We start from the raw sequence: 26,586 nt of genomic DNA on the forward strand, positions 1-26,586 counted from the left end.
GAATCCTATTCAGTACATCATAGCACAAAATAGTAAAGCTGATCATTTTTTATAATTTTCGCAAGGAGGAAAATTAGGAAAGTATNTGTGATGAGCTCCCACCTGCAAGAAATGGGAAGTAAATCATAAATGTTAATAGAACACAAAAATTTGTATGTTACTGATGATTTTTTTAAGATGAAATGACGATTTCCGCAGCTATTCCTTAATATCTGAACACAATGTTGGAACTGAATCCTATTCAGTACATCATAGCACAAAATAGTAAAGCTGATCATTTTTTATAATTTTCGCAAGGAGGAAAATTAGGAAAGTATTTTAAAGATACAGAAAATAGTTATCTCAAATTATTGCCTCTCAAAATTAAAAAAAGAGGTATCTCAATCTCTCTCTCTTCCTCATGTATACAAAACGTTGCAGCTTATGCTGCACCTCCCACAATTCATTGTGGATCTTGTATAAGAATGCGATCTACTATCTCATCAAATGATTTCACATCAGATCCCCACAACCTGCAAAATTAGATTATATAGTATCAGAAAATTACTAAAACCCTCTCACTTTTTTGTTAGCTCATGAAAATGATCTTTTTTACAATGTAAACATGGAAAAGAAGTGCAATCTTCTAAATCTTCATTGTAAAGAAACAATCATCTCTCTGTTTTGCTAACTTAGCAGTATTTTATTTCCCACTTTTCTTTGGCTAGAACAAGCATCTGGTGAGAATGCATTGCAAGCAAACCAACATTGATAATAATAGAGAGAGTCCATCGGCCTGCACATCTAAATCTCATGGGATTTGGCTCTCAAAAGACCAGGAGAAAAATGCAATGATGCTAAACAACCCAAAGAATACAAATTTTTGCTTCTTAACAACGAAAAATTAGGTTATTAACTATCTTAAGTATTATATCACTTGTTGTTAGAGCTGAAAAAGAAAGAAAAACATGAAATTCACATTCAGAAACCCATTTTTTTGAAAAAAAAAAAAAACCCTGAAACAAGAGTATTTTGACATACCAGCAATCTATCCCAATAGCATTAGCACCAGCCTTGTCCACCTTTTCGTCATCTCCAACATGTACTGCCTTGGCAGCCTCCGCACCAAGTTTTTCTGATTAAGTGACTAAACATTTTCAGATGGCCCAGGAAGGAAAAGGCAAAATTTTCATATGTCGCTTTTATTTCATGAAAATTTGAGAAAGAGAAAAGCAGCCTGATGAACAACAAACTATTGAAAAACTCTTCTAACAAAGAACAAGAAAAAGAAAAAGAGAAATCATCACATCAAGAGCCATGTTTTTGAGTATCACTTTAGCCAGAAAGCATATTCATATGAACTTATTTGATGGAAACAACACATAATAGACCGGAATATACAAAGGCACCATTTTACCGCACAAGAGACACTAGATTACCTCTCAAAGAGATAAAGCTCCATACCTAGAGATTCTAATAACTAATTAATCATACCTAACGCAGTTTGGAAGATCTCCGGAGCTGGCTTTTCATATCCAACCTCTGAAGATATGATAATGGCATCAAACCTAGAAAGAAGAATCATGACCAGCATATTATGAAAATTTCTTTTATTTTGAATCATTATGTGTGCTCTAATAAAGCACAAGCCCAACACAACTAAGAATACAAATATAGCCAATTGACCAGGTAGCAGCACTGATCATGAAGGAAGCATATCTAATCTCCCTAAGAAGGAATAATTAGCTACTTTTCAAATAAATGAAAATCCGTCCATTTAAATCGCTGTCCTTTTGATAAAGAATTAATGAGATTATCAACACGTTGATGTCGATCAAAGGATCTAATCTCACATTTAAATTGCAACAATGAAATTACTGCATCTGTTCACTTTTTTTTTCAAGAAAGTCAGTTAGAAAGAATTCTATACGGGTCAAAGAAATATGTGGGAAAAAAAAAGAAAGTGCAAATGAGGGAGCAATAACTGATGCTTACAGATCCACAACATTGAGGTCTTTCAATAGCTTACGTAAGCGTGTATCAAAATTAGATACAACTGCTAGCTTCACTGCACGTAAAATAACAAATAGTAAGATCAGTGAAGACAAACCAAACCATTTACACGGCCGACGACAGTCAATGAAAAAAGATTCAAGGCTTATATAACCTCCAGCATCTTTCAGAACATACATTGCCTCATAAGCTCTAACTGGTAGGCACCAAGCATCACCGTGCGCAAAGTGCTAAAGAAGCAAAACCATAGATTCATTGGTAGTTTGATATACACTCACTTTAATAAATAGACAATAGCATAAAAGAGAGTAGACCCATTTAAAACCTAATTCATGATTAAATGCCTCATATCACAGTTTAAATAACAGTGTCAAGTAACTCAAATCATGATTCGACAGTCGACACAACGCAAATCCTCAGAGTGTTATGTGTTTCTTGATCCAGCACTACCACTACAATCTAATGAAGAATCATACCTCATAAACTTCTTCGAAATAGCCGTTATCAGTGCAACCTGTCGCTTCGGCGACAACGAGACGCCAGAATGCCCGCCCGTCGCCCTGCACCCTCATTTCCAAAAAACCAAAGAGCATGTAACAAAATTCAAAGCTATAGCATCATTTCTCTCACAGATTCTGGAACTCCCCATGACAATTACAATAAGAACATAAGTTAACCTGGTAACGAAGCTTCTCCGGCCACGGAGCGGCGAAAGCCCTTCTGAATCCCTGTTTTATCTGGCTCTCCGTTGCACTCAATCCTAGACAGAGAAGGGATCGATATCAAAAGAATGATCAGGTTGAATCATTTGTAGATGCTGGAATTTGTACCATATTTGCGCCCGATTGAAGCGTACGTCTCCTCGACGGGCCTCGCGAGCTGGAGCAGCGTGCCACCGGCGTCCAACAGCAGCCCTTCGTACGCCCTCCGCCTCCGTGCGCCGGAAACTGTGGAGAGGAAGAGGAAACCCCACGTTAGCCCACATGTATGTGCCCGCGCTACCGTGCGCCGCGCTAGGGCGTTGTGGGTGGCGAGAAGGGGTGGAAAGAGATGGGGAGGAGCCGAACAATTCGCCATGGAGATCGTCGCCGTCGACAGGCGCCTCGGCGCCGGAGCTCCGGCGGAGTCTGCGGCGGCGGCGGTGCGTCGTAGGAGGCGGAGGGATTTCGCCAGCGACCAACCCCGCAGGGAACAGCACGCCTCCATTGGGCGGGGCAAGAGAGGGATACAGGACTCGTTTATGAAGAAGGTTTTGAGGTATAGTCATGTAAAAGTAACGAGATATATTTTGAAGGACGTTCACGCGAATGGTAAACCTAAAATTATTTTGAAGGACGTTCACGCGAATAGTAAGCCATTTAGGCAGCTTTGGTGGGGGTACAAGGGGTCCTTATTTGTTTCTTTATATTCAAATATTATCTTTTTACAATTTAAAATTACAATTTTTCATAATTATTAAAAATAAAAGGGACGAAAAATAGAATAACTGTTTCACCCTCCCTCCTCCTTAAACAAGCTTGTTTTCAAATAAAAACAAACTTAGTTAAAGTTTAAATCTAATTTTAATTATAATATTAACTTATTAATTAACCTAATCAATATATTTAAGTTATTATCTGTTGCTTAAATAATTAAATAATTAATTTATTGTTTATAATTTATGATTAATTAGCTCATTGAGAATTAATTATTTAATGTGTTTATTTAATGACTAATATTTATATTGGTTAACTAATTAAATTAATTTCTTAACAAATCATCTAACTAATTAAATAATTTACTAATTAATTAAAAAATGCTATATTTTATAATTAATTAATATAATTAATTAGTTAATATATTTTTTATTATCTTATACAATATTCATCATAGCTTATAATTTTTTAATTTATTAAATTATTTGTAATTAATATTTTAATATTAATTAATTAGATAAAATATTATTAATTTAAAATTATAATTACTTTTATTCTTACTAATTCACGAAAGTAATACAATTTTCATACAAATAAAAATTTATTCTGATTCCTATTAATATCTAAACTTATATCCATTTGTGAAAAAAATAATTTTTATTTATACCCGAACCAACTATGCGTCCTCATTGAATCTTCCTCTTTTGTTTATTTATATAAATATATTTATATAAATACACACATAAATTTCCCTCACTCTCCCTCTCTGTTTCCCATTTCTCGCGGGAAGTGTAGAAATACAAATAATAGAAAACGTAGTGCACTTCTCTAAAAACAATCGTTTGCAGGTGAAATTTCTACTATCGTTTGCGGTTAATGTTCTGCGCATATTACTAAATCAGTTAATTATGGATTTTAAGGCGGAAACAATCACAAGAATACATGCATTTCATGAAGCATTTTATGAAAAATCACAACAAGCATGTCCAATTACAATGGAGAATATGAGAGAAAACTCCACACAGTAATCAAAACTGCTAAAGTTCTAGCAATCGCCAAAGTAAATTTCTACATCATGCTCAATCCCACTTTAGCTCTCCGTCAAAAATGGCGGAACAAACCTAAAATCCTGGAGCGTCTGTTCAAATATATGGCCTACTCTCAGCAGCTTCTCCTATGAAAACAGCATGAGCAGTAATTAACAGTAAGCCGCGTTTAAATAATAAATGTACATGGGACGCATAAGGCACAGGAAAGAAGCCTTTTATCACATGTTCTTAGAAGAGAAGTGGCTTACATGATTGTCCTTACCTCACTAAAGGGAGAACCGATCAACTGAAGGCCGACTGGGAGCCCCGCGGCCCCACCTTCGACAAATCCGCATGGCACTACCAGTGCAGGGAGCCCGGCCAAGTTAACATTCACCTGCATAAAAAGCAATTAATTTTTGATAAGCGAAACAAAGTGTTGTAATCTTTAGATAACTGCCGTGCCATCAGAACCAACAAATAAACATGCTTTTCTACACGCAGAATTATAGAAACGGAAGGAAAGAGTTACTGGGGGTGGCATACAGTCATGATGTCCCCAGCATACATAGCTAACGGATCCTCAGTTTTTTCACCTGCAAAGAGCATGGAACACCTAAGAAAAGTAGAATCAAGGTGGCCAAGGAGTGACAAGAGGAGGAAGGAGCATACCTATCTTATAAGCAGCAGAGGGTGCTCCAGGTGTAATGAGAATATCATGTTCATTTAGTGCTTCATTAAAGTTTTTCTTGACCAATGTCCTCACCTACAAGACTACAAATAAAATCATGAAAGCCATCTTTAATATGTCTCCCTTTTCTGAAGGCTTTTCTTTGTTCTGGTGACAATAAAAAACAAGAATCTTAAAAACTAAAAGATGTTGGGGGTGACAAATACAACCTGCTGGGCTCGCTTATAATATGCGTCGTAATAGCCAGCCGACAAAGCATATGTTCCCATCAAAATTCTCATTTTGACCTGAAATTATTGACAGAGAAAACACTCTCCAAGTATCAAAATATGAGTAATTCTCTTACTAAAACTAACAAGCATAATATCTTTGGAAGCTTGAATTATACTTTATGTTAAAAATGGAAGTGTTCCAAAGACAAACTCAGCTAAGCTGGAACTTATCTTCCTTGGGCTTGATACCTGATTAATTTATTAGTGAACTAGATTAGTATCCTGAACCTGTATGCTAGGTTCTAAGTCATGATCCATTTTAAATTGGCGCTTTCTCAAGCAAGAGATCATAAATAGTTCTACAAGCCTCAATTTTCTAGGCTAGCTTATACGTAAATCAGGAATACCATCGTGCATCTACACCAGTTTGGATGTTGGAACAATGATAGCTTATTAACTATGAAGATTTTTTCTTTTTCTTTTTCTGCGATTGGAAGGTAGAAGTTTGATTTTTAGTTCTTAGCATCCATGATTAGGAGGAATAGCATACTATGAGGTGATTTATCTTATTTGAAAATTTGACTTGAATGACAAATATGATATACATTCTAGACATTTGATCATACTCCGAATGCCAGACACTATAAGCTACTTGAGTATATAAAAAAGATATGCTGAACAATATGTTCAGGCATCCAAAAAAGGGCCTTAAATTCATACTTTTCATATGTAAGGTAGTTACATCAAGCCACACTGACTATTCATCAACAGTTTTCTTAACTTTAATATAGAATTTAAATTCATACTTTTGATATTTAAGGTAGTTACATCAAGCCACGCTCACTATTCATCAACTGTTTTCTTAACTTTAATATAGAATGCTATTACCTCATGACCCAAGCCATTAGCTCTGGAATCTCCATAAAGAAAACTCAACTCCTCAGCTGCAGCTTGCTTCCCATACCTGAAACAGTTGTTGCAGTTATGGAAATAGCTTCTCACCTTAGAAGCTGCAATAATTACCAAGAAAGATATAATAATAAAGTAAATATCTACTAAAATGCAAGATTTATGAGCAATTGTCACCTTACACCGTCATAGCGTGATAAATTAGAAGAAGCTTCAGATGAAGCTAAGATATAGTATGCCGGTAAGCCGAGAGAGAAAGAAGGCAGCGACACCTGAAATTCAAAAGAATAATAAAATTTAAAAGGACAGTTACAAAGCGAAGAATATTCCCCCTCGCGAATGCAATAAGTATGATAGATCATTCAGTCAATCTTTAATAGAAGTGCTTCGCTGTTAGTAGTTAAGATTAGATTCATTATGTGAAGGAAAAGAAGAAGAGAAGAAGTAAGCAACCTCTGTCACTAGGGCTCCTAGTTGTTCCAGATGAGAAGCAGCAGACCTAACTGAGGATATGACTCCTCCATCCACACCATCCCCAAGAGTTTCCTGAATTACCCCAATTTTAAGCCCCTTCAGTGGTTTAGAATCCAGAAAATCAAGAGAGACTAACAGGGATGCATAGTCAGGAACTTCCTGAAAAGTAAAGGAAACCAAGTTATAAGCTCCTCCTAGACAGTTAAGCTTTTGGATATTCAGATGATCTTCTCTGGGAGATAAATGGTGGAAGAAGAAAGCTTATATAAAAGAGAAAAATGCTTTACATGCTTACTGCTAGTGGCATCCAATCTGTCGTGTCCAGCAATTGCAGATAAAATAATAGCAGCATCAACCACTGATGAACCGAAGCATCCAATGACATCCAAAGATGAAGCATATGCCATCAGTCCAAAACGGGATACACGGCCATACGTTGGTTTCAATCCTACAACACCACAGAAAGATGCCGGCTGCCTCACACTACCACCGGTATCGCTTCCCAAAGATGCTACACATTGCCTAGAAGAAACAGCAGCAGCAGAGCCTCCTGATGATCCACCAGGGACACGTGATGAATCCCAAGGGTTTGTAGTCACCTACATATAATAGCATTAAGACCTCAGTTACCATCTTTGAGATAAATTGGTTGAGGTGATTATGAATTGATTGAGAATTAGATAGATTCGCTCCTGCAAGACCAATGAAAACAAAATGCATTCCACACTACAAAAAAGAAAAAGGTGAAACTAGTGTGCATAAATGCTACTTGTGTGCAATAATGCATCTTCAGCTACGTTCCCACCAATTTCAAGATACTTGCTTTTCAATCAGATGTTTTCACAGAAAGAAGTCAATATTTTTTTGCTCTGCATATATCTGATTAGGCAGGAAATATGCCGTATACTCTGTAATCTACCAAAAAAATATGTTTTATCAATCGGAAACTGACGGGCAATTACATAATTCAGTTTCGGATAACAGATTTTTTTTTTAATATAAAATGATTATCAATCGCACTGCACTCTTTCAGTTAAAGATCAAGATGCCTTTTTTTATCACTTTTTTAGTAATTACAGCCTTAAAAAAAAATTTTAAAAAAAAACAGCTGATAATTAAAAGTTTAGACAATTAAAAGGAGGAATTTTCAACAGTTCTGAGATATAATTCAAACGGTCGAGTAGTAGATGACAAAGACCAATGAAGAATGAGTCGATCTTGTGAGCGCACCTGGAACCCCGAGCGCTCCGTGGTGCTCCCCATCCCGAACTCATCCAAATTGGTCTTCCCAATTACGATTGCTCCAGCCTCTCGCAGCCTCCTCACCGCCGTAGCATCGAACGCCGGGCGATACCCTTCGAGGATCCTCGACCCGCCGGTCGAGGGCATATCGGCGGTGCATATGTTATCCTTGACGCCGACGAGGACCCCCGCCAACGGGCCCACCTCCTCGCCGCGCTCCACCCTCCGATCCACATCCTCCGCCTCGCGCATCGCGGCATCGGACACGTGGAGAAAGCTCCGCACGCGCGGCTCGGCGCGGCGGAGCCGGTCGAGGTACTCGGCGGCGAGCTCCGCCGCCTTCGTACGGCGTGAGAGGAGGGACTCGCGGATGGAGAGGATCGAGGAGGAGGAAGAGGGAGGGGGAGGGGGAGAGGAAGAGGGGATGGCGTCTAGGGTTTGAGGGGAGGGGGAAGGGGCGGAGGAGAGGGGGCGGAGGAAGGGTTTAGGAGGGAGGGAGATAGGGTTTGGGGGGAATGGGAGGTGACGAGGGGTGAGGAGGAGGCGAGGGTTTTGGATAGGGAACGGCATCGTAACGACACACACTGCGGCGCTCGATTGACGATGGTTTTGAATTCAAGGATAGATCAAGAGATACGGCTCAACGAAAGAATGTTAACTGCGGGCCTAAAAGCCTACAACCCATCCCCCACCACATATATATATATATATATATATATATAATATATTATATATATATATATATATTAAAAAATATTTATAAACTTATATATAACTGACTGTCTCTATACACGTGTAAATAAATTTAATAATTAATATTGAAGACCGAAATTTAAAATTTATATTTTTATTTAAATTTATTTTAAATAAAATAAATAAAGGATAGTACCTTTCTCTCGAAAAAAAAAAAAAAAAAAAAGAAATCTTTTACCTTTATAATTCTCATTGTGATTATTCATGCCAAGAACCACCGTAGGGAAGTGGTCTGGGCCCATTGCGGACGCCACCATATCACAATTCAGGCTATTTTTTTTAAAAAAAAATTATTAATTTGATTGAACGTAAATTATGCCCCATTAAATAATGTTGTCACAAAATAAAATTTTGTTTAATTTCCTCCTGCGAGGAATAATAAAATAGTGAGCTGCGGCGCAGCATTGGAGACTCCTATCTTGTTCGTCCAATCGTGCGTTAGCGTCATCGTCAGCGTCATCGTCCTCTTTCGGAATTTCCAAAGCGAGAGAGAGAGGCGCGTAGCTCGCGCGATTTCATCTCCCTTTCCCCTCTCTGTATCCCAATTTAAACCCTACTTTCGAGTCCATGATCTCTCCTTCGCTTCTTCGTTCCCATCCCGAGCTCTGAGCTCTCAACGAGATCTCCCCACCCAACCTCCTATAATGGCGAACGCTCCCGGGATCGTTTCCCCGCGCGTCCCGTGCCTCCGCGGTAGGAATTGGGCTCATCTCGGCCTCCTCAGATCTGGGCTTTTCTCCGTACAAGGGAGTGCGAGTAGGGTTTCGTTCAGATGCATCGCCGCCGTGGACGGTGGCGTTGAGGGCGACGTGCTCGGCGCCGCGTCTTCGAGGCGTCGTCGCCCAAGGTGCGATTAGCTCATCCCTCCAAAGTTGATAACCCTAGCTATCTATTTGCAATTTACGCTCGTATAATCCAGGAAAAACTCTGAAGTTGTGACCTTCAGTTAATAGAGTTAGGGTTTTTTTTCTTTGTCTCAAGGAAACAATTTCACCAAAGAGCCGAATTAAGCTGAGTTCCGTAAAATTCGAAGTAGTTGTGTTGTTGAGGTCATGTAAAGATGAAGTGAAAAAGGTTCAAATTTTAGATCTTCAAAGATTGACAAAAGTGTTTTTGGTGTGTATAGTTAAGTGGCATTTTAAATTAACCGAGTTTTGGTTCATAAATAATTGTCTACACTAAACAGTAAATATAAGTGAATTGCTTTTGTGATGCTGCTGAACTAAGTCTATGCATTAGTAGTTCCATAATATCCCAATTTTAGATATATATGAGGTTGAAAAGTATTTTGAGTAGGCAGTGTAGGGTTCATTTCTCTAATGTAATTAAACATGTTCAGAGTTGTTGGCATGGGCTCGAAGCTTGTTGGATGTGGATCAGCTCTGCCAAGGCTTATAGTATCTAATGACGACCTTGCAAAAATTGTTGAAACATCAGATGAATGGATTTCTGTTCGAACAGGGATTCGTAATCGACGAGTTCTGACGGGTATGATATTTTGAAGGCTTATACATTTAATAGTTAAAACTTTGGTCTGCTTCACATATCTGTGTCAACATTGAATACTTTATTTCCATTTCTTAGTATATTTTGATTAACCATGTTAGGGGATGAAAAATTGGGTGGACTTGCTGTGGAGGCAGCAAAGAGGGCTCTTCAGATGGCTCAAGTCGAGGCTGATGATGTTGATCTTGTTATCATGTGTACTTCTACGCCGGACGATCTCTTTGGATCTGGTGCTTGGGTATGCTGTCAAGAACAAGTTTGCTGGATAATATTATTGCCCTACTCTTAATTGGATTAAGAATCAAGTTATATCAAATCCTGTTTAATGTTATTCTTGGTTTATCTTCATTTTGTTGTTACCTTTGTCCTGTTTTGATAGATAAATTACCCAACTGAAATACTCTTTGGGCAAACATAAACAGGTGCAGAGAGAGTTAGGGTGCAAAAATGCTTGGGCCTTTGACGCTACTGCTGCATGCAGTGGGTTTGTTGTGGGCCTAATCACAGCCAGTCGTTTTATCAAAGGTGATCTAGTTATTGAATTTTTGTCAGGAGTGTCTCTTGGTTATCAGGATAAAACATCTGTCCTATAAAATACTACTGCAACTACAGGTGGAGGTTTTCAAAATATCCTAGTAATTGGTGCAGATGCTCTTTCAAGATACGTGGACTGGACAGATAGAGGCACATGTATTCTTTTTGGTGATGCTGCTGGTGCTGTGCTTATTCAGGTAATCAGCTTAACCTTTCTCATATGTGAAGAATATGACATAAGTTTGCCAAAACAAAAGAAAAAAGAAAGGAAAATGTTCAATATATATTAAGTCCTTGAGAACCAGTTGAAGCCCTTTCAACAGTTTCACAATATGAGGTTTCCAGTCGGTTGAAGAAGATCTTCGTATTTTAGTGTGTGATGAGGACGGTTGCAGCTTGGCTGAAAGTCTGAGACCGAGTTAGAAGAACAGAGATAGATTCTTGTTCATGAAAATATAATCAAACAATCGGCATTTGATCAGATGGTGGCAATATTCAAATGTAATAAAATACAATCCTAAACTACGATTCAAAAGGAAACCAATCGGAAATATCCTGCTGTTATGGCCTCATACAGTGAATGTTAAGTAATTTGAATTTAACGAAGTATATATTTTAGATGGTATCTCCTATCATGAAGAATCAGTTTCATAAACATTTTTATTTTTTATTTAATTACTGTGAATAAAAATTTTGAGTGTATTTGTGGTTAAATATATCTCTTTCCTACTCCCTTGTCAAAAAATCCTGCAGGCTTGCAGTGGTGATGAAGATGGTTTGCTGGGCTTTGACATGAACAGTGATGGCCATGGACAAAAGTAAGACCTAATTTTGTTGTTCTACAATGAACTTCTTTTCACCTAATTTTGGTTCCCTGCTCTTATATTTGTTGCTAAATGTCCTTTAGCTGCTTGATTCTAGGCACCTACATGCCATAACGCAGGATTCCGAAACGGATTTGATGCCAAACACTAATGGTGCTCCACTTTTTCCTCCAAAGAAATCATCCTTTTCTTGCATTCAAATGAATGGCAAGGAGGTTTTCCGCTTTGCTGTGCGGTGCGTACCGCAGTCTATTGAAGTTGCACTAGAAGAAGCTGGCCTTACAAGTTCCAGTATTGATTGGTTGCTACTACATCAGGTAACAAACCTTCATTAGTGCCTTTTTATTTACAAGGCTTGGAGGCAATACAGGAGTAACTCAAATTTCCACTTTATTTAGCTAAAGATATTGGTTTGAGGTTTTATATCTACTCTAGAATAATGTTGGACCTGCTATTGCAGCCAATGCCTCGACGTGGCATCTGTTTATCTTTATCTGCAATTATCCCAATAGTCATTGATGTTATCCTCAAAAGTTATTCAAGTACTTATTATGATTTCACATTTTACTACAATTTCACTGAAAAGCAGATTCTATTTAAACTTGGTTATCCTTCGGTAACAGGATAAACCTAGAGACGAGAGAGAAAATTATGCCCACAAATTTTGCCTGGGAACCAAATGCAGCACTGAATGATATGACCAATTATGAATAAATTTCTTGCTTGCAGGCTAATCAGCGGATAATAGATGCTGTTGCCAGTCGATTGGATGTCCCGTCGGAAAAGGTTATTTCAAATTTAGCCAATTATGGAAATACTAGTGCCGCATCGATCCCGTTGGCTTTGGATGAGGCTACTAGAAGTGGGAAGGTGAAAACCGGCGATACCATTGCCATGGCCGGATTCGGAGCCGGCCTTACGTGGGGATCTGCGATAATGAGGTGGGGATAGAACTTCTATCCCAGAGGCTAATGGTAGACTATTATCAGGAGCACATTTTAGAAACACCCAGATTGGTTTTTCCTCCTCACCATCAGACAGTAGAAGTTAGGTTTTTTATTTTTCTTTTCTTTTCTTTTCTATCTAATGTTTTATTTTAATTTTGTTTCTATGCTCTATTTGGATGGAGAGAAAAGTAAGAGAAGAGAAGAAAGGAGAGAAAATCGCCCTCTGTAGATTGGCATGAAAATTTTGGAGAGGAAGGAAGAGAAACGGATAAAAGGAGATGAAATAAGCCCCCAAGAATTGCAGAGAAAATGAAAGGGGCAAAAAACAACACCTAGTAAAAGCCCACTTTTTTTCTTCTCTCTTCTATCAATCCAAACATTACAACTTTTACTTGAGAACATTTTTTTTTTCTCTCTCTTAACCTTCTCTTTTCTCCTATGCTTTCCGTCCAAACCGTGCATTAGTGTTGTTGGGTTTGTTAATTTCATGTAAAAAATTTGTGGTGCTTGTCGATGCATTACTACTGTTGGTTTTTAAATTTAATGTAAAATTAATAATGTGGTGCTGCGTATTGATGTATCTTAGAAAAGCCTGGATGTTATTATTATATAATAATTTATAATTTTTCTGTCTTTCTGTTGGTAAAACTAGTTATTATGACCGCGTCATTTTTTAAATTTGATAGTTTACTTCTTAAAAAAAAAAAAAAAATTTACTTCCATTGCCGGGATTTGAACCCGGGTCGCCTGGGTGAAAGCCAGGTATCCTAACCGGACTAGACGACAATGGAGTGTTGATACAGGATTTCTTTTCGGATATATATTTAATATTTCTCTTAATACTCCTAAATGACTTCTAATAAATGACTTATACCATTAATACTTTGAGTGCTCAGTTGATATTCTCCTTCGATCAATAGTTTCGAATTAGATTTCCAAGTTCTCATTTCCATCATGACTTGAATTAGTTAAACAATCCTGAGAACAATATACCTTTGTAAATTACAAATCTCCCGGCCTCTTTGGTTGCAACATTTATTGGCCGTGGATCGACCTACAGTGACCTCAGTATGCAAGATAACACAAATTTAAAGGATTTCATCAAATGTCGCACACGTACAATACCCTTCCTAAGAAGATCTCACAAACACAAGAGTTTGGAGTTTGGGGATTTCTAAAGGCATATATTAATTCCTGGAATTCAACATGTAACTAGCTAGCTAGGAGCAAAAACAGCCTAACTAACATAAAATATAAGCCCTTTTCTGGGGCGGGGATTTTAAATTAATTATGCTATGAGAACTCAGACAGCATAGTGGGTAATGTGAATGACGTCCTCGGGGCGGGAGGGAGGGTGCGTCTTGTTCCTCATCCGCAGCTGGATGTATTCGTTGTACAGGAATTTCCTGTACCGTGGCTTCTCGCCGATGTCCGTCGTGAACTGCGGCAATGGCTCGATCCATGCACTTCTTGCCGTGGAGGTTGAAGAAGTAGGCGAAGGAGTGCCTGTGCGTGCTCTTCCTCGTCACCCTGTGCATGGCGCTCTTGAATTTGTTGTTGCTTAACACCTTCATGCCAAAAAGAAAAAGAAACACACTATTAGGAAAAAAAATAGTCCTACAAAAATATTGTACAAAAATATTGTTCAAGTAAAGCCGTTGAAAAGAAACAGTACTATCGTACTGTAACTCACACCTTCTGGCGTCCCAGTAAATTTAATTTTGCTTTCTATTATTTTTATAATATCGAAAAGTTATTTTTCACAGTAGAGGAGATGATTCAAAAACCAGTACCTGAAAAATATCGCCTACGTTAACGATGATGCTACCGTCGGTCGGATCCACGGGGATCCACTCGCCGTCCTTGAGAACCTCCAACCCGCCGATGTCATCCTGGAAGACGAATGTCAGACAGTTCCCGTCCTGGTGCTCGCTCAGCCTGTTGTCCCCCGCACCCGTTGTCGGAAAGTACCTCAGCGCCGTCATGAAGTCGAAACTCCGGTTGCTGTTGTACTCTTTCAGGAAGTTGGCCGGAAGCCCCATGCATTCGTTCACGATGTCTTGAACTATCAACGCCGTTTTGCTAAGCATGCAGAAGCACTCCTCCAGGATTGCTCTATCGTGTGTGTGTGTGTATATATATATAAACCAAAGCAGAACAAAATCAGCTTTTGCAATCTATTTTATTTTTAAGGTTGAGAGATAAATAAAATTTTCTAGTTTCAACATTCAGACTCAAGTGCGCAATAGTAAGGATATAGAATAATTCATACTACTTAAAATTTGATGAATTAAGAAATTCGATAGAAAACGACTCAGAATTATAATGGGTTTTTTTTGTAATTGACGCCCTCAAAAAAATTATTTTTACAAATAATTTTACCAAATTTATAATTATAATTTTGGCTCTATTCTTCGAATCACGTAAGTACCACGCAAATAAAGGTGGAGATATTAAAATAAGTTAAACACGATAAACATTTATTATGTATAAATACGGTGAATGATTCACCGTATCTAAAAGAGAATATAAGAGAAATATAAGTATGGAGGAATACGGTGTACCATTCACCGTATTTGAATGCGGGCGTGCAGGGTGAATGGTTTATCATGTTCAACGTCCCTTCCCAACCAGCTTGCGTAGTGCTGACGTGGCACTTCCATGACAGAATCAAAATTGTAATTATAAATTTAATAGAAAAATTTTAAGAGGGTCGAATGTAAAAAAAAACTCCAGAATAACACATGCAATACCTGAACTCCGCGGGCTCATTCGGATAGAGGTTAAACCCGAACTCCGGGCTGAAGACCATCAAGTACTCATTCTTGTCGGCGGAGTGCTCCGGCTGTCGGGAGTAGCCCGCAGGCAGCGGCGCTTTCGACCCTTCCGCGGGCTTCACCTTTCGCTTCTCTTCGTCGGGGAGGGCGAAGAACGCCTGCGAGAGCTCAATGGCCCGGGCCATGTGCTCGCGTGGCACGCCATGATTGACGATCCAGAAGAAGCCGTAGTGTCGGCACGCTTCGCCGATCGTCTCCGTGGCCAGCTTCACCCCAGCTTCGTCGCCGCCACCGCCGCCGCAGAGGAAAGGGGATAAGTCCACAATGGGAATAGCGGTTTTTGGTTCACTCCCCATGTCCCTAGCTAGTAACGACAAATAGCTAGCTTGTTTGATAGCAATTGATGTTTTGATGGCTTGAGGAGTATAGTTTAATAAATAGTAAGTAGTGTGTAACGACCTGAAGTATAATAATAGTAGTTAACAGAGGAAGGTAGTTAAAAAATGGCAACTTTACTAGTTAAGAGATGTGGCAGCAGCAGGTTGGTGAGGTGCGAGCTCGGCGGAGCGATCCGACGGGAATGTGCTCGGGTGGAACTCCGACGAGGACTACGGCATCCTCGGATCACAGAGAGAGGAAGGATCGAGGTAGGAGGAGGAAACCTAACAGAGATTTGGGAAAGAGGGGAGTGCTTCAGCTCCCTGCGGGTCGAAGGGTCAGATTCTTGGAGCGGGCGAGAAAGGCAGACCCGATATCCTCCGGGCGGAGGGTAGCGCGAAGGGAACGAACCGAAACCCACGTCCGATCAGTTGCTGATGGAGCGGGCGGCCCGATTCCTCGATCAGGTGAGAAAAGGCGTACCCGATATCCGCCGGGCGGAGAATAGTGCGAGTAAAAGCGAACCGAGACCCACATACCCGGTTACGGGATGCTCTTGGACCAGTCAAGCCCAACTCGAGGCCGACATCTCCATCAAATTGGCCCATTTCTCATTTTATTAACTTTTGCAACTTAGTTTACTATTTCTATAAATTTTACATTTCAGTATATGTAAAGGAGAGTTTAAATAATCACTGTACAGTGAAATAGAATAAATGAGAAATTAGTCGATTTTCTTCCCTACACTCTTCTTCCCCAATTCTACTCTTCTCTACCTCTAATCCCCAATCCTCATCTTTCTATCTCAATTTCCTCATCCCTCCCTACTTCTATATCTCTTCTCTTACCTTTCTTAGCATCAAATTACTTTGAAATTGCGATGGGAAGCACCCATCATTCTCGTCACTGTCCATGCCTCGGCAAATTCTCGTCATCGGCGGATTGCGGCGAGTCCGGGGCATTACATAGTATAACCGATCGTTTCTAGCGCAAGTGGTAAAAAGCTTTGTGATTGGTATCCGAGATTTCAAGTTCGAATTATAGTTAATTCACATTTCCAGCTAAATGCACTTAAACAATTTTATCTTTTTCTAATTTAAAAGAGTATGTAATACCATACTCCCGAGTCCGTGCATGACGCATGTGATTCCTAGGAGCAAAACAAGTAATTTCCTCGTGTGGCTTTTTACGGCGTCGAATATTTTTTAAATTTGAAGGAGTGTTTGGTTTTCGCGGAATATTCTAAAAAATTCCGTTTATTTCTTAAAAACAGTAGTTTTTTTCTTCAGATTTTATATATAAAAAAAAGTGTACGTTCTTTGTTATTTGATTTTTTTATCTGAAAAAAAAAATTATGAAAAAAATATTTTTCATGAATCCTTTTTTAAATATAATTTTTCACACTTTTTCGAAAAGCCAAACACTCTTTGAGTGGAGTGAGTTTTATTGCACAAAAATGAGATTTATCGGACCTGACCAAAATTTGTTCGATCATCATAATATTAGATTTAATAGATCTTAGTATCAATAGCATTATAATTTATGTCCATAACAGCATCCTAATTCCAAATGGCAGAGAAAGTAACCAAGTCTTTTATGATATATACCAAAGGGCTTATCAATTTGTGCAATAGATCCTTGCCTTCTTTGAGTTGGTGATGCATATCATTTATTTATATTTTTATTGTAGTTTACTATAATAACCAGCCCGCCTAGCTCAGTAGGTAGAGCGCAAGGCTCTTAACCTTGTGGTCGTGGGTTCGAGCCCCACGGTGGGCGGTTTTATATCCTTTTTATTTGATTTTGATTTTTTTATTTTTGGGTTGAGGGACATTTTTATTTTGCCAGTGGACCTCAACAACTTGCAACATGATTATTCCCATTAAGCAGATCGAGTTGGCGAGTAACTACAATTTCCAAATAATAAACTCAAAGATCTTCTATATATATATATATATATATATATCAAAGTTTGCGCTACGGATTAGCTACAAAAGAGAGAAAACTAAGACACCTACAACACTTAAAATGTACTAATCCGTCAATAACATATATTAATTTGAATTAAGCACTCCAACTAGGCAGAGGATTCCTTAAATAACCTCATATATAGAGTCTAATTTTTTAAAGTGAGAGCTTCACAGGCCGAAGTTGCAGAGTGGGAGGAACTCCATCTCAGTATCCACATACTTGGTCCAGAGGTGCTTGTATTGGTTCAGGGCCACATCAAGCCACGGCTTCATGTTCCCGCTGAAGTGTATAACGGCGGCGTTGCGGATCTCCTCGGGGCTAATACTCGGGTTGTATCCGAGCCCCATCACGTGCCATGACTTGTCCAGTGGTTTTGTAGTTCCGTAGAAGGTCATCAGTCCAGCAGGCAGCACAGACCCCTCGCTCCATAACGATCCATCCTCGTTCTGTCGGAAAGAGTAGCATAAGTTTTTTCCACTCACAATACTGTGTAATAAAGCCAACAAATTTCCAAACAATTTAAGGAGAATGTGTATTCTATCTATTACAAGACTGCAAGGTAAGTGTCTAGAGGACATGCGTTTACGAACACTTAGTGCTTAGATTGAAAAGGGATTGACAACAGGGCTAGTGCTTTTATGAGATGAGTTCTAGATATGTTCAAACCCACAAAGAGCTGATGGGCAACTGAAATCAGATAAGAAGGTCGGAATGAGAGAAATGAATAACCTATACTTTCAAATGACCTCATTCGAGCAGAGACTACTAAATCTGCAATAATAAGTTGCTCAATGTATGAGAACAACCTGTTAGTTTTTTTTTCTTTTTTTTTTTTTTTGGAGAGAAAGGAAGCTCATTTGTTTTTTTTTAAATTAAACTTAGTTAAAAATGTGAATCAATTAGAATTCGAGGACCTCGAGTATCAGCGACCTAAGCCCTTTGCCATTTGCGCTAGGGACAGTCGATTAACACGCAGCGTGTTAGTTACTGTAAAGAAGTGCCTTATTTTCTTGTTCGTGTCCTCAGCAAGTGTAGCTAGTCATGCTTTGCGTTCCTGCACAAGTTAGCAAGAACAAACTCCGTTCGACAAAGACGAAAGAGCGAAACTAATTTACGTTCACCTGTCAGGATGATGATGAAAATATAGGGATGACAAAATTCATCAACCGATGCTAAAGACTTTGTCTACGAAGGAATAAAATGATAACTCAAGTTACCGAAACACTTAAAAGGAATTGGTTATGCAGTAACTAAATGAGGAGTATACCTTGCTAATTATAACTTGCATTCAGAAAGACTAGGATGGCAACAGCAAAACAAAGGCCTTCTTGCAACACAGTAGTGCGTGATCTTTTTAATTAAACACGACCACAATAGTATTATACACTACAGTCAAAGCTGGAACAATCTGCTCAGCAGTGGGCAATTCCAGGTGAAAGAAGTAGAGAAATTTAGGGCGAGGAATGATGCAAATGTCGATTGGAACAGCTATGAGAATATGGCTATTTTGATTCGAAGCAACCGCGAACGAAAACACTCGAGGAGAAGAAGAAGAAGAAGAAGAAGAAGAAGAAGAAGGGGAAGGGGAAGCTCACCAGGTCAAAATAGCGGTGGAAGCGGTCGGTGCAGCGCTCCCTCCTCCACGCATCGAGATCAAAGACGTTGACGCCGTAGGCCCAGGCGCAGGCTCGCGGGCTGAGCCGCTCCCGCACCGCCGGATGCGAGAAATTGAGGTAGCGGCTGTAGCGGCGGAAGCCGCCGAAGCACGTCTCGACCGCCCCGTTGACCTTGCCGTCGAGGTCCACAGTCCACAGCGGCGCCAGATCCCTCTGCACCACCACGTCCTCCTCCAGCAGCACGATCCGCCGGAGCTCCGGGAACATCTCCAGGAGGTAGAACCTCAGGTGCTCCAGCAGGCCCAGATCGGACCGCCCGGCCTCGATCCGGCGCACCACGGGCGAGTGCGACGCGTTGAGGAACGCGAACTCCGCGGCGGAGCGCACCTCGACGCGCGCCCGGCGCGCGGGGGGACGCCGCGTGAACCAGGCCTGCATGGCGGGCAGGTACATCGGGTCGGTGACGACGTGGAAGACGTGCCTGCGCGGCTCCGCGGCGCTGCGGACGGCTGAGGCGACGACGACGGAGGCGGCGACGACGTTGTCGGAGAAGAGGGCGTAGTGGAGGAGGTCCGAGTCGAGGTCGAGGGGCGCGGGGGCGGGGTAGGACTCGGGGCGGGCGATGCGGTCGGCCATGAGGCGCATGGCGAGGCAGTGGAGGCTCTTCGGGGTGGAGCCCGCGGCGATGCGCGCGGAGAGGTCGCGGAGGCGGCGGGCGCGGCGGAGCTGCTCGTGGACGGCGAAGACGGTGTCGCGGAGCTTCTGGATCTTGAGCTGGGTGTCGAAGGACTCCTTGGACTCCGCGACGAGCTGGCGCGCGAGCTTGACGCGGTCCTTGGCCTCCTTCTCGAGGGGGCGGAGGGGGTCGTCGTCGGCGTCGGCGTCGGCTTCGGCGTCGGCGCCGGCGCCGGCGGAGGAGAGGCGGAGGGAGATGGAGGAGAGCGAGGAGGAGAGGTGCTCGAAGACCGCCAGCTGCCGCGCGGCGTCGAGCTTGAGGCGGCGGGCGTGGGCGGCGTAGGCGGCGACGACTGCGGCGTGGTCGGATGCTTGCCGCCGGATGAGCTCGAAGCGGGCGCGCAGGGGGTCTGGCTCCGCCGCAAGGAAGGAGCGGCGGTGGACGGCGACTTCGGCGGCGGAGGAGGAGGAGGACGAGGAGGAGGAGGAGGAGAGGAGGGAGGAGATGGCGAGGAATAAGAGGAGGGTGAGCGCGGCGGAGACGAGGACGCGGGCGCCGTGCGCGGGGCGGAAGGGACGGCCACCGGCCATGGCGCGTGCTTGCTGTGTGGGGGCTCCGCAGCGGATCTGAGGATCGGGATTTGTGATTAGTTTCGGATGTTGATCGCCATCGTTGTCGGTAGGGGATGGTGAGAATGGAGAGTGGAGATGGACCGAACACTGGCAGTGCGAGTGGGAGTGGGAGTGGGGTGAGTCATGAGTGCAGGCGATCACAACCTTTCGGAATTTTATCACGGACCGTTTTATAAAGACGGGAATGGTTGCGTTAGATTGGGACCGTTTGATTTGATTGCGCGTCCATTGCGAGCCAGGTGCCAACGACGTCGTTAGCGTGAACGCGGTGTCGTTAGGCCCGGAAAAGTCTCTTTTGTAACACTTTATTAAGCATAATATTTTTCAAATTCTGTTGATTAGATACATATTTTTCCTAGCCAAGCACATTGGCGCTCTGGTCGGTAGGACATGTTCTGTGGGCGGATTAGATTGCCAGTTTTCTATCGTAATTTCGTGAATTTTTCAGCTTACGATCATTCCCTTAGAAAGCAAAACAGACAAAAGAAAAAAAGGAAAAAAAAAAAAAGGGCTCTCCCAATCCACATTTTATACGTGGATCTATGATACATCTTCTCATTTCCAGTATACAATTGAAAAGAGAAAACCTCTACCTGCTCTTTTTACAGACGTTTATTAGAGTTAACCTTAAATTGATAAGAGTTCTAAAATTCATGCATAGAGACAACCCAAAGCATTTTGAAATATGCAGGCTGCAGGTTACAGGTTACTCCATTCCAAATGAATCATTTCGTGGAAACATAACAATCCCTTCCAAAAACTGGAGTCAAGTGTTCTTCGGATAACAATTGTCCGTAGGATTACATTAACTTAATCAGGAAACAAAGGAGGAAAAAGAAAAAAAGAATCAGCAGACATAAATATTACCACAACTTGGACAAGCAAAATTGGACAAAAACCTCTTAGCCAATAAATATGCCCTGCCGGCCCCAATCCTTGCCGCAAAGAGAGAGCGAGAAGGAAAAGCTCAGCTGAAAGAGCACTTTCGTGCTGGTTCTGGAAGTTAACCGTCTTGTGCATCTTAAGAGCACATCAATTTGTTCTTGGCTCTTCCACTTGAAAAAGGCTTACCATTTCAGACTTCGGCTGTTTCATTGTTTCCACCGCCGACCCAGTACCGTTTCACGGCGAATAAGATCTTTTCGGGCACGAGGGGACCATCCTCGTGATCCACCATCTTCGTGTTCCATCTCATTCCACCAGCCATCCTTTTCACCTTTATTAAAACGTCGATGTGATCGCGCAATATGACTGCGCCTTCTGGCCTCAAGATGCGGTCCATCTCTAAAAGAATGTCTTCCATCTTGCACCTGATTTCAGTTCCATAAAGAAATAGCAAAAGATTTGATTTAATAAATGCATCTGCATAGTGGTTATCTATTTCATCTTAATTTTGATTCAACGAGTAGTGTGGTTGAAATTTGAGCACTTACTTATCCTTGTACAAGGTGAAAAGACCATTCGCATGGATAAGGTCGTATGTCCTTGGGTAAGTGGAGAAAGCCTCACACCTAGCCACACAGAAAAGAAGCTAAATAAACATTGAGAGAATAACACACATGAAAACAAATACTTCACTATCCTACAAAGAAAGAACCGAAATATATGGCGTGTAAGAACTTCCTAACCAATTTGGGGTTCAATCTTTTATCTTTTACAGCAAAATTGTTACGGGAATTGTGACATCAACCTAATATTATACAAGCTAACAGCAAAGCCAACAAATATTCTCAACTATTTAGCAAAAAAAGCAAAGAGCTGCACCAAAAACAGAAAAATGCATACCAGTTGTGGTATATGCCAATCAACCCTCGCTCGTATACGACTCCCAGAGTTCTCTGGGCAATAGTAGGCACAACATTCATCACCCACAATTTGGAGGACTCGATTGCTGCTGCAAAGCTGCCCAAACCAGCATTCATGTCCATGATGTTGCGATACCGTCCATTATCAATATACTTGTTGATTCTTTTATAAGCTTTAACATGCTTGTTCCACAGTTTATCATCTTTCTGATATGAGTCAATCGAATACCCAGGAACAGAACCACTAGCAATACTTGGAGGGATAGCATTGAGCCTCTCTGGGAATGTCTTCAATTCTCCTCCTGCAACCTCTTTAGGATCAGTAACATCAGGAAGAGGTGTCACACATGCTTCCATCTTCTTGTACCTACCGTTGTTAAGAGTGATAAGAATAAAATGAGCAGATGAAAAGAATCAAGATGGCTGAAGGATGAACGTCCCTCGTGGTAAAAAATAATCTCCAAGAAAGCGGAAATTGCTAATGTAACGGTTCTCACAGGTCTGACTTCAACCAGCAAAAAAACAATGGCTGTTCAGCATTTTATGTTAATGTAAGGTGGATAGCTACTATTTTCAGAAATGTCTCAATTAGTACAACTTCCCCCAATAAAGTTGACAAGAAATTCATAATATTTTCATCTTAAAACAATTGCAGGATGGTATATAAGGGAAAAAACACATATAACAAGAGATTGGGCAATTTCATGTGTATTTGTAGAGAATAAAGTGCTCATTATGATAAACATGATTAGCTTTCCAAAATCACTTGGTCACAGTGGTAATAATGGACACTTATGGACTCTTAGAGGAAGTGCAAGATCATACCAGATATCATCTGCATATGATGATTCACAGATTCTAACACGGGGCTCATCTTGCCTTGCAGGACAAGAATCGGTGTTTATTCTTTTCCGCCAGACAGCAATCTCGTCCTTCTCAGAGATCTTTTCCCAGCATAGGAGCTCAGCCATCTCTTCAATTTTTCTCTGTTCCTCCTCAAGATCCTCCTTTGTGCGCTGCCATGACTTGTAGTTGGTCTTCCAGTTAATGGGTGGGCCAGAGAGCACCCAATACCCACCAGGCCTAAGAACTCGATCCACCTCCATCATATTCATTCCATCTGTAAAAAGCCAAGGACAACTCCACTAGTGAAAATATGCTAAGAAAATCCAAAAGTAAAAGGTTAAAGCTCACCATTTGATCCCCATGGAATCAAGCACCTTGAACAGTGAGCCATATCAAAGGCTCTGGATGGGTACGGAAGCTTTATCGTTCCAAGAACACCAATAACTGCAGGGACACCTCTTTCAAGAGCAAACTGAACCTGTGCCTCATGAGAGTCCCTTGGGGCGAATGACATGGCCAAGACATTCCTCTTAAGTAGGTAAGCTCCCCAGCTAGCAACCTGAAGGAGATTACACATTCACTTAAACAAAACAATCAGTAATTAAAGACAAGCCAAAATCTCCTAAAGAGAAAAGGAGGAACAAAAAATGCCATGCACAAAATATGATTCATACTCTTGAACATATGGGCTGTGGAATAGCATTGCCAATGAATGATTATGAACACAATTTAGCAGCAAATGAAAAAGATTTGACATACCCCACAACCAGTGTCTAAAGCAGTACGGACAGTTCCATTAGCAATTGGGATAACAGAAGCAAGCTGGTCGATATATGCGTCAGCCCCTTGAGGAAACTGTGTCCCTCCACCGGGGAATCTGAATACATTGCCCTCATACTGAACCCAGTTCTGTACAGCTTTCTCAACCGTCAAGCTCTTATAGGGAACATTCGCATATGGGACAAAGTCACGGCTTTTTGGCCAGGGGAATGGGGCAACATATCCCTTTGGTGCTGGTATAAGGCAATACAGTTTTTCTTCATCAGGTGGGCAATGCCTCTCTCTGTAGTTCATATTCTCTCTCGGGAAAGTCATTGCCCGATTTTGATCCTGGCACGGAGTGTAATCGGTGTAGCGGTCATCGCATGGTTCAAAAGATACAGATGGGGAATTGAGGTCCTCAGTGGTGCCTGATCCACTATGGTGAGTCTCAAAGCTAAGATTGGGCAAAATGGTGCAATCCGTTTGCTTTGTGATCTCAACAGCGATGCTATCCCCCTTTCCAAAACCACTCTTTTGCCATGCTCCAAGAATGTAGAAGAAGCAACACATGCCAATTACGATGAATATAGATACAGAACTTCTGGTTCTGTTGTCTGCAGAATTCCCTTTCATAGCCATGGGTCACCTGATGACAAATCAACCATTGGTTTGTATAACACAACATCACTTACAGGAGGATGGCATTATCATTCTCAAATGGAGAACTCAGAGGAAAAGAAATATTTAGAACCAAATTCACACGATAAAATCTTGTTTGGGTTACACCCAAACCATTTAATCACCAAGTTACCAAGCAGATATTTTTGAGAAGGAATAATGCTTATCAGATTACATGGGATCTCAAACTCCTAAAGAATCTAAGAAATGCATGTCTACTAAAACCAAGGAAGGATCAACCATATAATATCCTAAATATAATTCAATTACAAGCAAAACGGACCGCCCACAAAAATATATTAACAACAAACCACACTTCTGATGGATCCAGAGAGACGTCACTTTAATTTCGCCCAGTAATGATACCTCTGCTTAGCTATTAGAAAAGTAAATCTGATTCTTATTAAGGACAAAGAAAAGTTCACTTAGTTTAAATTAATAGGAATAACAAGTTATTTCTAATAAAAAAAAAGTTATCCCCAAGATCCGCTCATTATTATATTGCTTTATTGAGTGATAGCCTGGTTTGCTGCATTGAAACTTGCAATAAATAAGCGGTCCCTACACTGATACATACGCTTCCAAGTGATCATGCTTATGTATAGGGTACTAAATTGGGCCTTTGAAAGAATCAACGACTCAGAGAAAGCAACAATAAGATTTATCCTCAATCAAATCCAGCTAGAATCAGAGGAAATGCGGTAGCTTCACACAAAATTAAATATAAAATCATCAAAAATCCGCTTTCTTAGACATTATACTTGACGATTTCAACAAGATCTAAGCATCGCATCAAGTAACCAGCATACCACTGTTTAAAAAACAGGCTAAAGACCAGTAAAAAAAGCAAAAAATTATAAAGATATAACCAGATCTAGCAGTAAAATCCCGCAAAAATCACCAAAAATTCATGACAAAACCCCCAAAATTAGAAAAAAAAAAAGAAGAAGAAGAAGAAGAAGAGAAGAATACACTAAAAAACCGACCTCTTAGGGATTCGAAAAATAGAAGCCAAAAAGGGCATCCAAATACTTGGAGCTCGGAACCCCGAAATCCACGACAAACCCTAACCGCGACGCGCTCGGATCTATCTCCTACTCGGCCACTGTATCACTGCGACCACCGTCCTTCTCCGATCCAAACCCTAGAGGACAACACCGAAGCAGAGAGCGCGAAGAGAAAAGAGCGTCGCTTTTCTTTTCCCTTTCCTTTTATCGCTCCCCTTTTCGAGCTGGGCAACAAGACGCGTCGATCTAAGTGAGGGCTAAGATCCGCTACAACTCAATGTCCGGCCAGGAATGTACGAGCCGATCATATGCCGTCCATTAAGTTTGTTGGCTACGATGGACGGTATGTGATTAGGTTGGATACGTTAGCGATTAGGGGTGGCACTGAAACTTGAGGGGGACAGGGATACGGGTGCTGGTTCAAAATAGAATGGTGGAGCGCGGGATCCCGCCACCGTCCGATGGGGCATAACGGTCTCCGAGTGCGGCGCTGATGCGTCGTCGTCGGTGTTGACCATTGCGTGATCGGGATCGACGAATCCAACGGTCAATTGAGTGGGCCCGGGTGTTCTAATTAATAGTAAAATTGATTGGTCATTCGGGTTGGTTGGTGGTTGGCCTAATTTTCGAATTTCAAAATGCGATCGAAAAGATATTATTCACTTCACTTTTAGAAGTTCAAACAATATACACGAATAAAAAATTTTTATAATTTAATAATAGCTGTGTTTACCTTTGTCTTGTGAATTTTATTCATCTCTTCGCATTTGTAAAATGTCTCAGATTAAGTATTAGTAATATTTTTCGGAATATAAAAGTGCATGAAATATTACTTAGCAGCAATGGATTACATGACGTAATGTATCAATGAGTAAGTGATGTGATGAAATTTATGAATCTCGCTCTCCATC

General features: G+C 41.0%; 6 protein-coding genes and 2 non-coding genes across 9 annotated transcripts; 2 read left to right on the top strand and 6 right to left on the bottom strand.

Moving 5' to 3' along the window:
* On the bottom strand, positions 253-3,314 carry LOC109723550 (haloacid dehalogenase-like hydrolase domain-containing protein 3). The gene is made up of 9 exons (XM_020251979.1): positions 3,060-3,314; positions 2,823-2,939; positions 2,670-2,752; positions 2,469-2,552; positions 2,147-2,222; positions 1,975-2,047; positions 1,474-1,547; positions 1,021-1,114; positions 253-512 (listed from the first exon to the last, which is right to left on the bottom strand). Exons 1-9 carry the CDS (start codon positions 3,196-3,198, stop codon positions 443-445), a joined length of 810 nt encoding a protein of 269 aa, XP_020107568.1. The 5' UTR covers positions 3,199-3,314; the 3' UTR covers positions 253-442.
* On the bottom strand, positions 4,331-8,640 carry LOC109706793 (glutamyl-tRNA(Gln) amidotransferase subunit A, chloroplastic/mitochondrial). 2 transcript variants are annotated; one of them, XM_020227788.1, is made up of 10 exons: positions 7,952-8,636; positions 7,009-7,320; positions 6,701-6,880; positions 6,425-6,519; positions 6,227-6,302; positions 5,336-5,413; positions 5,108-5,201; positions 4,982-5,031; positions 4,719-4,832; positions 4,331-4,581 (listed from the first exon to the last, which is right to left on the bottom strand). In XM_020227788.1, the coding sequence occupies exons 1-10, from the start codon at positions 8,531-8,533 to the stop codon at positions 4,498-4,500; spliced, it is 1,665 nt and encodes a 554-aa protein (XP_020083377.1). In that variant the 5' UTR covers positions 8,534-8,636; the 3' UTR covers positions 4,331-4,497. The 2 variants fall into 2 exon arrangements, with proteins under 2 accessions (XP_020083377.1, XP_020083378.1); XM_020227789.1 differs by lacking the exons at positions 4,331-4,581; positions 4,719-4,832; positions 4,982-5,031 and having other exon boundaries at positions 5,106-5,209; positions 7,952-8,640.
* Positions 9,058-13,099, top strand: LOC109706734 (3-oxoacyl-[acyl-carrier-protein] synthase 3 A, chloroplastic-like). Its single transcript, XM_020227707.1, has 8 exons — positions 9,058-9,563; positions 10,056-10,204; positions 10,324-10,460; positions 10,645-10,747; positions 10,835-10,953; positions 11,510-11,574; positions 11,678-11,897; positions 12,310-13,099. Exons 1-8 carry the CDS (start codon positions 9,361-9,363, stop codon positions 12,529-12,531), a joined length of 1,218 nt encoding a protein of 405 aa, XP_020083296.1. The 5' UTR covers positions 9,058-9,360; the 3' UTR covers positions 12,532-13,099.
* TRNAE-UUC lies at positions 13,245-13,318 on the bottom strand. Its single transcript has one exon. It is a non-coding gene; the product is annotated as a tRNA-Glu (tRNA).
* LOC109724746 (1-aminocyclopropane-1-carboxylate oxidase-like) lies at positions 13,455-16,350 on the bottom strand. The gene is given in 4 exon segments (XM_020253676.1): positions 13,455-13,989; positions 13,991-14,095; positions 14,321-14,642; positions 15,281-16,350. Coding segments are annotated over 4 exon segments (966 nt in total). The 5' UTR covers positions 15,661-16,350; the 3' UTR covers positions 13,455-13,830.
* Positions 17,389-17,461, top strand: TRNAK-CUU. Its single transcript has one exon. It is a non-coding gene; the product is annotated as a tRNA-Lys (tRNA).
* Positions 17,596-20,750, bottom strand: LOC109706780 (probable galacturonosyltransferase 9). The gene is made up of 2 exons (XM_020227759.1): positions 19,249-20,750; positions 17,596-18,099 (listed from the first exon to the last, which is right to left on the bottom strand). Exons 1-2 carry the CDS (start codon positions 20,533-20,535, stop codon positions 17,821-17,823), a joined length of 1,566 nt encoding a protein of 521 aa, XP_020083348.1. The 5' UTR covers positions 20,536-20,750; the 3' UTR covers positions 17,596-17,820.
* Positions 21,254-25,883, bottom strand: LOC109706539 (probable methyltransferase PMT2). Its single transcript, XM_020227451.1, has 7 exons — positions 25,655-25,883; positions 23,988-24,636; positions 23,577-23,787; positions 23,208-23,502; positions 22,363-22,749; positions 22,011-22,088; positions 21,254-21,887 (listed from the first exon to the last, which is right to left on the bottom strand). Exons 2-7 carry the CDS (start codon positions 24,627-24,629, stop codon positions 21,653-21,655), a joined length of 1,848 nt encoding a protein of 615 aa, XP_020083040.1. The 5' UTR covers positions 24,630-24,636; positions 25,655-25,883; the 3' UTR covers positions 21,254-21,652.

The sequence above is a fragment of the Ananas comosus genome, linkage group 2 (assembly GCF_001540865.1).
Source record: "Ananas comosus cultivar F153 linkage group 2, ASM154086v1, whole genome shotgun sequence".
Classification (NCBI taxonomy): domain Eukaryota; kingdom Viridiplantae; phylum Streptophyta; class Magnoliopsida; order Poales; family Bromeliaceae; genus Ananas; species Ananas comosus.

What these genes read in the sequence shown, in the direction of transcription:
- LOC109723550 (XM_020251979.1), bottom strand. Translation starts at nt 3,198, where the DNA reads ATGGAGGCGTGCTGTTCCCTGCGGGGTTGGTCGCTGGCGAAATCCCTC. An exon ending in CGGAGAAGCTTCGTTACCAG is followed by an intron (nt 2,553 to 2,669) that starts GTTAACTTATGT and finishes ATGAGGGTGCAG; the next exon opens with GGCGACGGGCGGGCATTCTG. An exon ending in GACCTCAATGTTGTGGATCT is followed by an intron (nt 1,548 to 1,974) that starts GTAAGCATCAGT and finishes TCTTCTTTCTAG; the next exon opens with GTTTGATGCCATTATCATAT.
- LOC109706793 (XM_020227788.1), bottom strand. Translation starts at nt 8,533, where the DNA reads ATGCCGTTCCCTATCCAAAACCCTCGCCTCCTCCTCACCCCTCGTCAC. An exon ending in TAGGAGCCCTAGTGACAGAG is followed by an intron (nt 6,520 to 6,700) that starts GTTGCTTACTTC and finishes TTTGAATTTCAG; the next exon opens with GTGTCGCTGCCTTCTTTCTC. An exon ending in CTCTGCTGCTTATAAGATAG is followed by an intron (nt 5,032 to 5,107) that starts GTATGCTCCTTC and finishes TGCTCTTTGCAG; the next exon opens with GTGAAAAAACTGAGGATCCG.
- LOC109706734 (XM_020227707.1), top strand. Translation starts at nt 9,361, where the DNA reads ATGGCGAACGCTCCCGGGATCGTTTCCCCGCGCGTCCCGTGCCTCCGC. An exon ending in CTGGTGCTGTGCTTATTCAG is followed by an intron (nt 10,954 to 11,509) that starts GTAATCAGCTTA and finishes AAAATCCTGCAG; the next exon opens with GCTTGCAGTGGTGATGAAGA. An exon ending in AGTGATGGCCATGGACAAAA is followed by an intron (nt 11,575 to 11,677) that starts GTAAGACCTAAT and finishes GCTTGATTCTAG; the next exon opens with GCACCTACATGCCATAACGC.
- LOC109706780 (XM_020227759.1), bottom strand. Translation starts at nt 20,535, where the DNA reads ATGGCCGGTGGCCGTCCCTTCCGCCCCGCGCACGGCGCCCGCGTCCTC. An exon ending in TCCACCGCTATTTTGACCTG is followed by an intron (nt 18,100 to 19,248) that starts GTGAGCTTCCCC and finishes TCTTTCCGACAG; the next exon opens with AACGAGGATGGATCGTTATG.
- LOC109706539 (XM_020227451.1), bottom strand. Translation starts at nt 24,629, where the DNA reads ATGGCTATGAAAGGGAATTCTGCAGACAACAGAACCAGAAGTTCTGTA. An exon ending in TCATATGCAGATGATATCTG is followed by an intron (nt 22,750 to 23,207) that starts GTATGATCTTGC and finishes TAACAACGGTAG; the next exon opens with GTACAAGAAGATGGAAGCAT. An exon ending in TTCACCTTGTACAAGGATAA is followed by an intron (nt 21,888 to 22,010) that starts GTAAGTGCTCAA and finishes AACTGAAATCAG; the next exon opens with GTGCAAGATGGAAGACATTC.